This window comes from Euleptes europaea, chromosome 6 (genome assembly GCF_029931775.1).
Source record: "Euleptes europaea isolate rEulEur1 chromosome 6, rEulEur1.hap1, whole genome shotgun sequence".
NCBI classification, from domain to species: domain Eukaryota; kingdom Metazoa; phylum Chordata; class Lepidosauria; order Squamata; family Sphaerodactylidae; genus Euleptes; species Euleptes europaea.
In genome coordinates this window covers 98,659,599-98,674,534 of record NC_079317.1, presented here as the reverse complement: position 1 = coordinate 98,674,534, position 14,936 = coordinate 98,659,599, and the positions used below count along the sequence as shown (strand labels likewise).

The following is a 14,936-nucleotide window of genomic DNA, read 5'->3' as shown; positions in this document are numbered from 1 at the left end:
ACCATCCAACATGGAGGGGGACATATTATGCTTTGGGGGTGTTTTTCTGCTAAGGGGACAGGACACCTTCACCGCATCGAAGGGACGATGGACGGGACCATGTATCGTCAAATCTTGGGTGAGCACCTCCTTCCCTCAGCCAGGGCATTGAAAATGGGTCGAGGATGGGTATTCCAGCATGACAATGACCCAAAACACACGGCCAAGGCAACAAAGGATTGGCTCAAGAAGAAGCACATTAAGGTCCTGGAGTGGCCTAGCCAGTCTCCAGACCTTAATCCCATCGGAAATCTGTGGAGGGAGCTGAAGGTTCAAGTAGCTACACATCAGCCTCAAAATCTTACTGACTTGGAGAGGATCTGCAAAGAGGAGTGGGACAAAATACCTCCTGACATGTGTGCAAACCTGGTGGCCACCTACAAGAAACGTCTGACCTCTGTAATTGCCAACAAGGGTTTTGCCACCAAGTACTAAGTCATCTTTTGCAAAGGGATCAAATACTTATTTCACTCATTATAATGCACATCAATCTCTGACTTTTGTCTTCTGGGTTTCTGGGGGATTTCCTGTGTTATTCTGTCTCTCACAACTACAATAGACCTACCATTGAAATTATGGTCGTTTCTTCGTCAGAAGGCAAATAGGCAAATTCAGCAGGGGATCAAATACTTTTTTCCCTCACTGTATGTATAAATCAATTATAAGAGTTTCCAAGTCACCAAAAGGCAGAAGTACAGGGATTTGGCTTTCATCCCTATGCCTTTCCCAAGCAATACTGGAGGTTATGTAGGACCACAACTAACTTCCACCCAATCATAGCCATGGAAGGGATTGCTGGGAGAAGAACTGAAGTTGTCTAGGAACAGCAAGTAGTACATTCAACGCTGATTTTGTGCATCAAAAATACAACCTTAAGGGAAGACTGCCAGACAGCTTGCAACAAAAGGGCAGCCACGCCAAGTCACATCTGACTCATGGTGGGGGTTTCAAGGCAAGACACGTTCAGATGTGGTTTGCCTCTACATCAGGACCCTGGTATTCCTTGGAGATCTCCCATCCAAATACTTGCCAAGGGCAACCTTGCTTAGATCAGACTAGCCTGGGCTATGCAGCTCAGGGAATATGACGTTGTACTACAAAAAAATTATTGTCTGCAAGGCTGCTATTTCAGATTTCGGCAGCGGGGGGCAGCAAAGAAGTTTCAGTAGAGAAGGAAAGATTTTGTGTAAGATAAAGACTTGTTCTTACCGCTCTACCTACCTATCAGCCTCCACCACCTGCTCAAGGAAACTAGATTCTGGCCAACTTTTCACGGATGATTTTGCTGCTCTCTTGCAGTGGAGCAAAAAACCCCCCACGATTTTAAATTGTTTTTCATGGCCGCGAATCATCCCCGTCAATCCCAAAGTAGTTTTGGTTTTTCATGGGAACAAAGTCCGCAGTATTCATCAACGGTTTGGTCTGTCCCGTCCCCATTGTTGGAGCCCTCCCCTTCCGACAAGCACATGATGCCCGCCCCCCAACTCCGCCCCAACTCCGCCCAGCGGATTACCTTGTGCGGTTGACCTCTGTGGATACGGCCCCAGTGCAAAAAACAAGCACCAGTCCCTCTGGTCTCCTACATTTTTCTTCCACCCTCGCTCTGTTCTGCTTTTGGAACAGTCAGATTCCAATGGGGGGGGGGGGGAACAAGGCAGCGCTCTCCTCAAAGCTTCCCTCTATTTTCTATACGAGTGGAACCCATTGCCCTTTAATGACAGGCAGGATTTTGGGGGGAGGAATTGCATCCATGTGCCCCAGAGAAGTGTTTAGATGAAAGTGGGAATGGAGCAGCTCCAACCTGTGCCGATTCAAGAGGAGCGACTGTGGCTGCAATCCTAATGGCACTTCCCTGCCAGTAAGGTGTATTGAAAGGCATTAGGCTTACTTCTGAGTAGACCAGTTTAGGATTGCCCCCTGTGCCGACTGCTTCGAGGAGTGCCATTCCCTGCCTGGATACTACCTTGCAGGAAAGGGAAGTATACCACTCTCGCCCTTTAGCCAGAGGGAATGGAATTTAGTAGGGCTGCCCTTAAACTTCTCATGGGCTGGAAGTGTGGACTCCCAACGACTTCTTTGGGCACTCAGCAAATTATAGAGCTCTGAGGCTTGAAGAAGAAGAGCTGTTTTTTATATGCCGACTTTCTCTACCACTTTAGGGAGAATCAAACCAGCTCACAATCGGCTCCCCTTCCCCACAACAGACACTCTGTGAGGTAGGTGGGGCTGAGAGAGTGTGACTAGCCCAAGGAGCAGAGGAGCGAGCTAACAGTCCAATCCTAAAGAGTGTTACTCCAGTCTAAGCCCATTCATTTCAATGGGTGTAGAGCGGAAAAACTGTGCATAGGATTGCACTTGCCATTTATGGCCAGGAGGTTTTGCCTTAGATCGGCTGCTCTCTAGATGCACATAGAGGCCATTTATGCATGGGAGGTTTTGCCTTGGATTTGCCGCTTTCTAGATGCACATTTTCCCCATCTGAATTCTCAAAACTCTGCCTGGGGGCTGATTGTTGAGTTTTGAGAATTTGGATGGGGAAAAGGTGCATCTATAGAGCGGCAAATCCAAGGCAAAACCTCCCGGCCATAAATGGCCACTGTAAACCTCTTGCATTAAAGCGATTTCCCCAGAGTATGTCCCCCCCACCCCAATATGCATCACTAGCAGGATAAGCAATCTAACGGGAAGCCAGACCAAAGGCAATGCTCGGGACCAGCCACACAATCCCCCCTCCCCGCTGGGATAGGGGGCCCAACAGCCCCTTCCCAACACTCCCCACGGGTCCAGCTGCCCTAGACTGGGCTGCCCCCACCTCCGGCGCGAGAGGCGCACGTGGCGTGGCCCCGCCAGACTCTCCCTGGAGCCGTCCGTCCAGCGTCCCCCTGGGCTTGGAGGTGTGGGCCAGGCTCCAAGGCCCATCCTGGGCGAAGGGCGGGGAAGGCGTGCCGACTGCCTGCCTGCCTGCCTCCGGGACGGAGGGAGGGAGAGAAGTGTCACGACTCCACGTAGGCAGGCAGGCAGCAAAAGGGGTGGTTTTCTTGTCCAAGCACGATCGCACCAAAACAGGTTTGAGATGACGCGATTTTTCCCCTCAAATCCGAAGCGGTCATGAAAAATCATAAATTAGCAGCGCTGCAAAACAGAAGTGAAACCGCAGCAAACCTCCGTGAAAAAATGACCTCTGTCTTGCAGAGAGGGGACATTCAAAGAGCAATTCTACATGCCCATATACCCACATGCCACTCTGCTGCCGTGAACAATTTCCCATACATTTGGTCTGCAAGCAGTCAAACATTTATGTCTGTGTAAAAGCTGCTTGAGTGTAAATGTCTGGGAGAGCGCGCGGGGGGGGGGGGGGGAAGCAGAGGAATAGCTATGGACCTCACACACAAAGGGAAAGGAAGTCACATGTAAATACAACAGGAAAAGATGATATCCCACGCATACATTTTAGCGATGGCACTATCTCTTGAAACTCCAGCCATGCTTTTTTTTTTTTGTTTAAGCTTCTTTTGGGGAAGTTATGGGCATGTGCCAGAAGTGCTTACCAGCATTGTTTGGCCATTTTTTTAAAACACTTTTTTTCAGTTTAGGGGGACCCCCACTTTAGTATACAGGTGGATATTTTATTGCTGCAGTAATGATGCCAGCTTAATAGTATCACTTTGGACTGTTATTAGATTCTGCTTTTTATTGCTGAGCAAATGAGAATGGCAAGACGAACTCTCTTTTGGGCAACTTATTTATTTCCTGCACAGAATAGTGCCCAGAGGTGCTGAAGCCCACCAACATTCTCCCCAAGCTTCAAGACTGTAGGAGTTAATGGTAAATTGAAATTAGTTGCTAGTAGTAGCCAGTATTATATTTGCACCATGTACAATACCAGCACCTGCCTACATAAGGGTATGTTGCTGCTGTCGGTAATATTGGGTCCACCAGCATTTACTCTTTGAAGTGAGGTGGAGAGTAATTTAAATACATCTAACCTTCTTAAGGTGCAACCCTAAGCAGAGTTATATCTCTCTAAACCCATTGACTTAGAAGGGTGTAACCATTTAGAATTGGATTGAGTCTCCTTCCAAATAGCATATGACTGTGCCAATACCCACAGGCATAACTAGTCGTATGCTAATCTGGAGACCAGGGTTTGGTTCCCTGCTCTTCTGTACGAATGGTGGACTCTAATCTGGAGAACTGGGTTTGTTTCCCCACTCCTCCACATGAAGCCTGCTGGGTGACCTTGGGCCAGTCACAGTTCTCTCTGAACTCTCTAAGTCCCACTTACCTCACAAGGTGTCTGTTGGGGAGGAGGGGAGGCAATTGTAATCAGCTTTGATACTCTTTATGGTAGAAAAAAGCGGGGTATAAAATCCAACTCTTCTTCTTCTAAAGGAATGATCCACTGGTGAAAAACAAAGCCTAGGAGCCAAGTTCTACCCTGTATTCTGAACCTTAATGTATGAAGGAGTTTATTTATTTACTTACTTCATTTATACCCCTCCTTTATCCAATAGGGACCCAAAGCAGCTTACATCATTCTCCTCTCTTCCATTTTATCCTCACAACAACCTGCAAGGTAAGTTAGGCTGAGAGTGTGTTATTGTCCCAAGGTCACCCAGCCAGCATCGATGGCAGAGGAGAGACATGAACCTGGCTGTCCCAGATCCGAGTCTGACACTAACCATGACACCACACTGACCCTTCCCCTTCTCAGGCATGTCTTTATGAGCCATTTGGAGAAGTCCTAGTTGCAAAAACAAGGTAGATATATTGGGGGCAGGACATAAAAGTGTAGAATTCTGAATTCTGGCTGCTTTGAGATCCTGTCCTGTCCTTGCAGACAGTAGCAGGTAATCCCAGTATCAGAGTGCATTTACATAGTTAAAGGTAAAGGGTAATGAGTCCTATGACTTCCTTCTGCTAAGCTGGATCCTATCACTCTCTTGCACCAAGGCTTCCTGAAAGATTTCCTCCATCAGAGTATACCTTAGCAAAAGTTTTTTTAAAGACACCTCATGGCAAAGTGCCTCAGTACATCCCGTCCTCCCAATGTTCCATTATGCAGCCAAAACATAGGCTTAAATAGTAGGAAAACGTGGGGTGGGAGCGGGGGGAGTAGCTTCACAGTGGAAACCAAAAATGTTGGATTTGATTGTATGAACCCATCCTAAGGGGGGAAAATCCATGGTGCCTTCCTACACATCCATACCATGTAGTGTGAGAGAGCCTGACGCTGGAGAAATGGCTGCTTGATCAATTAAGCAGCTTAAAATGTCAACAGAAAAGCAAAGCAACCAAAAAGAAAGCAGAAAATAGTTCCCAGCATCCATCCAATGCATTGATTTCTAGAGGCAGAGAAGTGCTGATTTAGAGGCATTCCACCTGATCAGAGAGACGAGTTTTCCCTTGGTTAAATGCAATCTTAGCAGACAGTGACAAGTGAGTTCATATAGAAGTCTGAGACACAGGCAATTGGTTAATGGTGGTGGGCAGGTGGCCGTGGAAAGCCCCAGTCTGAAGCACAGGGACCATTATCTACAGCGGGTCAAGAGCATTCATCACTGATTGTGCATCTCCAGTACTGACCTCTCTTTCACAAGATGCTTGTTTTATCTATTACATCAGTGCTCTTCTAGCCTTCAAGGGCCTGAATTCATCCTCCCCCTCCAGACCCAACACAGGCTCACAGCAAGAGAATCCTGCTTATGAGTAATCACTTCATTATTATAGGGTAAACATTAATAATCTATATCCTCCCCATATAGAATATTGTTCTTTCTCTAAGGAGATTTTGTACTGAGTCAGGTTCCTCATGCAGATGCCCTGGGGTGGCAACCAAGTGGAGGAAGCTGGAGACCTGCCATAGGGGAGGGTGCCTTTTCGCAGGGTATGGAGGGTTGACTTTGTCTGTGGCAGCAGCTGCCAGGCATCTGGAAGGGCTGCTGGATGTCACAAGGGACAGCCAGGATACATCAATAGGGGATGTACTAAAGCAAATGATAGAAAAGAGGAGGAGGAGGAGTTGGTTTGTATATCCCAACTTTCTCTAACACTTAAGGAAGAATCAAACCGACTTACAATCTCCTTCCCTTTCCCTCCCCACAACAGACACCCTGGGAGGTAGGTAGGGCTGGGAGAGCTCTAAGAGAGCTGTGACTAGGCCAAGGTCACCCAGCTGGCTTCATGTGTAGATAGTATGTTGGGAACAATGAGAGATGAGTACACTGGGAACAATGAAAGATGCTGGAATGCCCAGCGGGATATACTGGATGCCCAGCGGGATATACTGGGAACCAGGAATGCCAATTGACCATGCAGGAATGCATGGGCTCCATTGAAATACATTAGTGCGTACAAATTTGCAAGGAGTGCAGAATGGATTTAGAATGATGGTCTCTGGGCACATATAGAGTGCGCTGAGTCTGGAATGACCGTGCCCAGAGTGGAATGACAGTCATTCCAGTCCCAGAACACTTCTGCTCCATTGAGGAAGCTATTGGGGGATCTGTTGGTGGTGGTGCTGCATGCCCCCACATCTGAGCCCACCCCAGTGGCCCCTTCTGCTTCACTGCTGGTGGCCCAGGGTGGCCCAGGGTGCCCTCGGCAGCATGGCTGGGCTGCTAGGAGGAGCCCCCACAGGTAAGCAGCAGAGACCCCTGGCTGGGTGCAATCTCCTTGTCATCTCCCATGCCCCTTTCTGGGCGATGGCAGCCTTTGCATCATATGGGCTGTAGAGCTGCTTGGGGTTGCCAGCGATGGGAGAATGCTGGGGCCCTTTCCAACTCTGTCAGCTGCCCAGTTACTATTAAGGGCACAGTTTCTTTAAGAGGTTTGGGGTTATTGTGGAAGATAGTACCTCCATCCATGGCCCCACCATTTCCTGCCCCTTAGCTGTCATATACACAGGGCTGGGTCCCCGGAACCTGCCGGCCCCTAATTGGTTTTGTCTGCCCTGTCTGTCATGGCCCAGTCATCACAACGCAACACCTGGGTGGGATGCTATGCCGTGGTTGCTGGGGATGCTGATGTGGTTATGGTCTTGAAAACCTAGCTACAAGCTCTTTTCCTGCTGGCTGCTCACTAACCAAACCCTGCAGGGAGCAGACTAATGGCACCACAGTTACATCAGTGGCTGGCTGCAGGATTAGGATTGCACTGCCCAGCCCATTTCTTGAGATGCTCCTTACAGGCAGACCTTTTATGGAGGATGTGTGGAGACGTAACCAGTAAACAGCAGGATCACATGGTCAAGTTAGAGACAATTCTAATAAAGAAAAATGCAGAGACCCTTCACTGATTTGACTAAAAATGTTAACATTTATAATGGGTGGGGAGTCTCAGATTTTGTGATTATATTTTACAGCAAGTAAGAAATGCTGCTTTTCTATCATGACTTTTCTTACTGCATTACCAAGTTACAGAAGAACCATTTCCTAGACTTAATAGAGATAACACCATCTCAGTCTGAAGGGAAAGTGTTCATAATTCCAAGTATGTATACAGTCTAATCTTGAATGAGCTAAACTGCACTTTAGAACAAGCTTAAAAATAACCCATCAATCATGACTCAGTCAGATGGAAAGCCTGGCTACAACATACTGAACTATTATCTGGAATGCAGTGTTATCATTAACACAAGGAAACTGTTTTCTTCTTCATCTTTGCATCAGTATGAATGAGATGACATTTTCATTCTAAGCTCCATTGTCAGTCAATTCTAGCCTGTCTTTATCTATTCTGTTTCCAGAAACTGGCAAGATAGAAACAAGCTGGTAAAACGGTTCTAGTTGCAATTCTTTTTTCTGAAAAATTCAGAAGATTTGACGAGACGAGATTTTGATCAGGACTGAGAGGGATTTGCTATATGGGAGGAAAGTAAAAAATATAAATGGAATTTGGTTGCTTGTAAATACCAAGCAAGAGGTCTGGCTCACAGTCTGACATGAGATATTCTTAGTAACTATGTGATCCCAGGGCTTGGGACTGTTGCAGCCGTAAAATGTTAAGTGCAAAAAGTTTATGAAAATTAGAAGACTTGCAGCTATAGAGTTCTCCAATTTGTCAGCTGGCTGAGAAAAAAAGAGTTTTGGACCAAATGCCAGATTCACAGATTTCTCTTGCTTCTGTTGATCCCAAACAAAACCAATAGCCAATAAGAACATGTGGATATATTGTTTTAATATCACCTAGGACCTTCTGCTTCCCAACATCTAGTGATTTATCTAATGATTGAGGTAGTGTAGCATAAGGATAAGCTCTAGCCTTTGGTGATCACTGTAGTATACCTTGCGATGATGCTAAAGTAATGCAGCGTGAACCTAGGTATATTTACAAAAAAGTAAGTCCCATTGAGTTCAATGGGATTTACTCTCAGGTAACTGCATAGAACTACAGCCTTAAATAGAAGCAGGAGGGAGGGAGGCTATTTTGCAAAGGAAATAATTTGTTATAGGGAGCTAGAGGAGGCTTTTTCCAGACACGTTTCCTGAAAGGAGAGAGTAGACGTTTTCTCGCTAATATTTTGAAAGCTATAGATATCCAATGTAAATGAAGGAGCAGAAGGAAAGGAGTGGAGGAATGGGGTTTTAATCTTTCCTGGGTAAGGCAGTTGAGCAAGCGGCGGCTGAACAACTTTAGGCTTTCCTGGAGGAGACATTGGCCCTGCACCCATTTCAGTCCAGTTTCCACACTGGTCATGGGATAGAGACGGTCTTGGTAACCCTCACAGATGATCCCCGTCAGCAGCTGGATTGGGGTGGGTCAGAGCGGCTGATTTCATTACAGCCTGTTAGATCACTGCCTTGCCGATGTCGGAATTCAGGGGACAGCCCTTTAATGGCTGTGCTCCTTTCTCCATGGTCGGGGACAGAGGGTAGCGCTTGGGGAGAAAGTATCGCCACGACACCCCTTGGTGTGTGGGGTCCCTCTGTGTGCGATCCTTTCCCATATGTTATTTAACATCTATATGTGACCCCTTGACCAGCTGGTCTGGAGTTTCAGGCTGGGCTGCCATCAGTACACTGATGACACCCAGCTATACCTGATGATGGTCGGCCAACCGGATACTGCCCCGGACACACTGGCCGGGTGTTTGGATGCTGTGTCAAAATAGTTGAAACCGAGTTGACTAAAGCTGAATCCATAGAAGACAGAGTTCCTGTGGCTGGACTGGGTGGGGGTGTTGACAGTTAAGATTGCACATAGCAATTAGATTGCAATGATCCAAGTGACAGCCAGGTGATAGCTGGAATCACATGATAGCTCGATGACTGGGCAAGAATTCTGGACAGAACTGGACTCAGCAAGATAGTCCTGGCAACTAGGCAGCCAACAGTTCATTGGCTGGAAAACTGTACCAGAAGTGTATATATCTGTACAATATGTGTATAGTGGTTGTGGGTTATGAGAAGGAGGTGCTGGCAAAGCACTTTATCACTGTGAATAAAAATAGCACTTTTGTATACGTGCTGTCTCTGCTGTATTCACTTGTTGCTGGGGAAACTAATACTTCTCACAGATGCCATCAGGGGGGCGGCAGGTGGTATTTAGTTTATTTTATTAAATTTCTACCCTGCCCTCCCCAGCCAAGGCTGAGCTCAGGGTGGTATGCTATCTCCCGGCTCTTGATGGGGTGCAATTAACACCTGCGCCTTCTGTCAGGAGCCTGGGTGTGATCCTTGATGTAGTGGTGTAGTGGTTAAGAACGGTGGTTTGGAGTGGTGGACTCTAATCTGGAGAACCGGGTTTGATTCCCCACTCCTCCACATGAGCGGCAGACGCTAATCTGGTGAACTGGGTTGGTTTCCCCGCTCCTACACATGAAGTCAGCTGGGTGACCCTGGACTAGTCATAGCTCTCTTAGAGCTTTCTCAGCCCCACCTACCTCACATGGTGTCTGTTGTGGGGAGGGAAAGGGAAGGTGATTTGATTCTTCCTTAAGTGTTAGAGAAAGTTGGCATATAAAACCACTTCTTCTTGTCAGTAGAGGCACAGGTCGCAGCTATAGCCAAGATGTTTTTTCCCCACCCCCCTCTGCCAGGCTAGGCAGCTGGCACCATATCTGTTCCGTACTGACCTGGCCACCGCGATCCATGCAACGCTCACCTCCAGGCTAGATTACTGTAACTCACTCTATGCAGGACTTCCCTTGAGAATGCTCCGGAAGCTCCAGCTGGTCCAGAATTCAGCAGTGAGTGTCCTTACTGGGACCCCATTTAAAGCACATATTCAACCAGAGCTTCATCAGCTGCACTGGCTCCAGGTGGAGCACCAGATCAGGTTCAGGTGTTAGCTTTTTTGGCCCTGGCGGAACTCTCTGTCTGGTGAGACCAGGGACCTATGGAATCTGATGCAATTCCACAGGGCCTGTAAGACTGAGACGTTGTGCCAGGCCTATGGTTGAGGGCAGCTACGGTTTCCATCATGGCTGGCCTCGCTTTTCTCCTTACCTATCTAATTCCAATCTTTTGTCTTGGTAAGGGATCCCTGATTGCTTTTCCTCTAGGCTGGCTGCTACCAGTGTGTAACTGGAACAATACCATTGGGTTTTAGTATGGATCAGAACCAGAAATTTTTAACCCTAAGTTATTAATATGTGTTTTAATTAGATATTTTTATAATGGCGTAACCCGCTTTGAACCCTGCTTCGGCAGGGGTAGAGTGGGATATAAATTCAATAAATAAATACATTCTGTAGAGAATGGCTTTATTAGGCAAGAAGTGACCTGAAAGGGATCGACACTCTCCAAGATGCATGAGCATATGACCACATGATTCTTTCTCTAAGTAGTCAGGTTTTGACGTTCTGTAATAACACCCAAGAGGGAAGGCAGCATGGTATAGCTTGATCTCATTAGATCTGTGATGTTAAGCAGGGCTGGTATGTTACCACACCCCCACAAACACATGAATGGGAATTTGGATGGGAGACCATCAAAGAAGGCTCTGCAGGGGAAGTCACTGGCAAAACCACCTCTGCTTCTCACTTGCCATGAAAGATGATTGCTGGAGTCATCATATGTCGGTTGTAATTTGATGGCATTTGTATAATAGTCCCCCAACTTGGGTCCTTCTTTGTCTCAGCTGAGTGAGCCTTCTGCACCCACAGGGCTAAGTTCTTCGGTGGTATTGGTGTTTGTATAATCAAAAAGATCACAACATCTTTAAAACTCAGTAGTATTTGCAGATGAACAATGGCAGTAGAAATGGAGCTTATCTTCTGCAAGCAATTCCCACACTTTAAGAGTCAAAATTCAACTTGTGGGAACTGTTTTGGGCAGGGGCAAGAATGTTAGGACAAGATCTGGATTTTGGGAAATACTGAGATACATTATGAGGGATGTAAGCTTTGCAGTGGAATAACAATCGGCATGCGTACATTTGGACATGTTCAGACTAACATTATCCTATTCAACACCCTTAGGAGCATCTAGAGAAAAATGGAACAAGAAATACTTCTTACATGTAGCTTTTAAAACAACCTTTTTGGGGATCGACACATGGAACAACAGTCTTGAATTTGTTTACCGTACAATGCAACTAAATGTCCAAGGAGCAATAGCAAAGGGATTTTCCTTTAGAGACCCTTTTACAAACAAATTCTGTAGCCTGAGCCCATACTCATCTTCCACTGGAGCTTGGCCTGAAAAAGCACTATAGATTCTCTGATCCGCTACAGCAATTGGTCAGGAGCCTAACCTATAACGCGTTTCATCAGAAGAGCTATCATCATTTTGAACACTCTGAATACCAAGAAAAGGGCAGAAAAAGAGAGGAAGGGGACAGGTAAGCAAACAGCTCCTTTGCTGCTGAGAAAAAGATTGGCCCAAAGCAAGATTCACAAACAAAAGCAATTTAATAATGCATATTTAATAATGCAATTTAACAGGACCAATCAAAATTACACAAAACAAAGCTTCAGCACTTTTCATCAGGATCCTGTAGATTAGAGGGAAACGTAATGGGCACATTTCCTCACCCCTTGCAGACGATCAATACCTGCCGAACTCTCATTTTGCATTATTTTTAACGTCATTTCCATCTGACTGCCTTGACTTTAAAAGGGGGGAAAGGTGGACCTACGTGGCATGCTCCATGTTGCATGTCGGGGTGACAAGGGGCTTTTGGGTCCCAAAGAACCGAAGGCCCTACAGTGTGGCAGAATACACCCCGAGGCCAAAACGCGCCACAAGGCTCACATACCAGACCAGTAGTCAAAAGGGCAAGAGTCCAGTAGCACTTTAAAGACTAACAAAAATATGTTCTGTGGGTAGCCGTGTTAGTCTGTTTGCAGTAGTCAAAAAGGGCAAGAGTCCAGTAGCACCTTCAAGACTAACAAAAATATTTTCTGGCCGGGTATGAGCTTTCGTGAGCCACAGCTCACTTCTTCTCCTACCCTACCAGAAAATATTTTTGTTAGTCTTTAAGGTGCTACTGGACTCTTGCCCTTTTTGAAAAACATTTTCTGGTAGGGTATGAGCTGTGGCTCACGAAAACTCCTACCCTACCCGAAAATATTGTTGTTAGTCTTGAAGGTGCTACTGGACTCTTGCCCTTTTTGACAACTGCAAACAGACTAACACGGCTACCCACTGTGGAATACCAGACCAGGCTCAAGGTTCAGCTTTGTCACGGTTTGGGCCCACGGAAGCATTGCAGCAACCCGCGGCCCCCTCCGAGGGGAGCGCATCTCCCTCCTCTCCCTTCACCCTCTTGGAGCATCCTTGCAGCGGCTTCTCGCTCAGGCGAGTACCAGCCGGCATCTGTCGGGAAGGTACCATCTCCAGCGGGGGGCGGGGGAGTCCCCAAAGCCATGCGGGGCCGGTCTGGCCAAGGAGCCGAGGCCAGGACGAGGGAAAGGGCCCCGCGCCCTCCCTGCTGCGGCGCCAGGCACCGCGCGCCGGACCCCGGGCCCCGGCCCCGGGCAGGCGGGGGAGCGGCGCCCCCAACCCGCCTCCGCCCCCCCTCCGCCCAAGCATGGGCCGTCCCCCCTCTCCCCAGGTGGAGGTTGGAACGTCGGCGCGCATCTCGCAGCCCAGCGACCGCCTCCCCAGGCCGAGGATTGGCCGGCGGCCGGACAGGCCAGGCCCCGATTGGACGCGGCGGCGGCGGCGGCGGCGGGGCCGTCTCTGCGGCGGCCCCCCGCGGCAGGCTCGCTTGCAGCCCAGCGCGGGGCTGCCGCCGAGCCCGGGCGGCGCGGCGATGGTGGAGCCGCCGGCGCTTCGCTGCAAGCCGCGCGCTCCAAGCCGGGCTCCCCGCAGCCGCGCCGAGGAGCGCGCCGGAGGGGCCGGCGGAGCGCGCTAGCCGTCGGGGGGGGGGGGCTCCGCTCCCTCCATCCCTCCATCCCTCCGGCCACCGCCTGCAGAGGGGAGCCTGGTTGCCGTCGCGGGGAGCCTGGCGAGGGCCGCTGGGCAGCGCGCAAGGCTCGGGGCCGTCGCGGGGAGCCTCCCCGACGCATGCCTTTGTCCCTTCCCGCGGGGGGCGGGCAGGAGGCGGCCAGGCAACCGCGGCGGGACCCCTCCCCTCACCCCCTCCCCTCACCCCCTCCCCTCACCCCCTCCCTTCACCCCCGCGCGCCCCGCCTTGCCTGAGAGCGGCCGGGCCAAGTTGGCGCGCGAAGTTGGGGCCGCAGGTGGCGGGGAGGGAGCGGGGCTCTGAGGGGAGCGCGCCCGCCCACGCCATGGGGGTCGGCGGGCGGCCGGGGTAGGCGCGGACTCTTCCCGCCAGCCGCCGCCCTCCCCTCCTCCTCCTCCTCCTCCTCCTCCTCCTCCTCGCGCCCGTCGCTCACCCCCCGGGGGCAGGTGGACCCCCCCCGGGCATGCTGCCTGGAGGATGCTGTGGTTCCCGGTGAAGAAGATCCGGAAGCAGTTCAAGCTGCTGCTGCTCCTGGTGCTGCTCACCTTCGCCGTGTGGTTCACCTACCTGCACATCAGCCAGGTGCGCCAGGGCAAGGCGCCGCGCCTCCACTTCGCCGGCGGCAGGGGTAAGCCGGCGCGCGGGCCCGTGCGGCTCGCCCCCATCGGAGACAAAGGGGCGCCCCCAGACCCACAAGGCTGGCCTTGCACTCTTATTCATGCTTATTTTTAACCTGCTTTTTTTTTGTGTGTGTGGGGGGGGGGCACTTCATCAGGCCGCAGCCAAGAAACCAGGAGGAGGTTGAGACTGGGAAGGGCAGCCAGGGAGGAGCTAGAAAAGATTTCGAAGTGTCAGGATGTGTCGCCGGCCGCCAAGACTAGATTCATTCACGCCGTCGTATTCCCTATTACTGTGTATGGGTGCGAAAGCGGGACGGTGAAGAAAGCTGATAGGAAGGAAATAGATTACTTTGAAATGTGGCGTTGGAGGAGAGGGTGACGGATTCCGTACCGGTGGGTTGTAGATCAAATCAAGCCTGAACTGATCCTAGAAGCTAAAATGACTAAACTGAGGCTGTCGTATTTCGGTCACGTCATGAGACGACAAGAGCCACTGGAAAAGACCGTCATGCTAGGAAAAGTGGAGGGCAGCAGGAAAAGGGGAAGACCCAACAAGAGATGGATGGACTCAATAAAGGAAGCCACAGCCTTCAATTTGCAAGATCTGAGCAAGGCTGTCAAAGATAGGACATTTTGGAGGACTTTCATTCGTAGGGTCGCCGTGAGTCGGAAACGACGGCACTTAACGCACACACACTTCATCAGGGGCCCACAGGGCCCACTTGCCATCGGGCAAGCCGACACAATGGCTGGCCAGTCCGCCACCCAGCGAGTGGCCGGACTTGCCCGCCCCCAGGCGCCTCTCCTCTCCTCCCATCACTGGCCTTCTCTCTTCCCCCAGAATTCAGCGTGTTGCTGGCCCCGAAGGGGGACCGACCTCCCTTTGTTGCCGGTCCCAACACCCCGCTCTTCCTTTCCCTGCTA

At 49.8% G+C, this 14,936-nt stretch overlaps 1 protein-coding gene across 1 annotated transcript in view; it reads left to right on the top strand.

The window, feature by feature from the left end:
- Positions 1 to 13,827: 13,827 nt before the first annotated feature.
- B4GALNT4 (beta-1,4-N-acetyl-galactosaminyltransferase 4) overlaps positions 13,828 to 14,936 on the top strand; it is a 203,874-nt gene continuing 202,765 nt past the window's right edge. Inside the window, exon 1 of the mRNA XM_056851575.1 lies at positions 13,828 to 14,020. Coding sequence (XP_056707553.1) covers positions 13,870 to 14,020 — 151 coding nt within the window. The 5' untranslated portion in view covers positions 13,828 to 13,869. The remainder of the gene's footprint in view (positions 14,021 to 14,936) is intronic.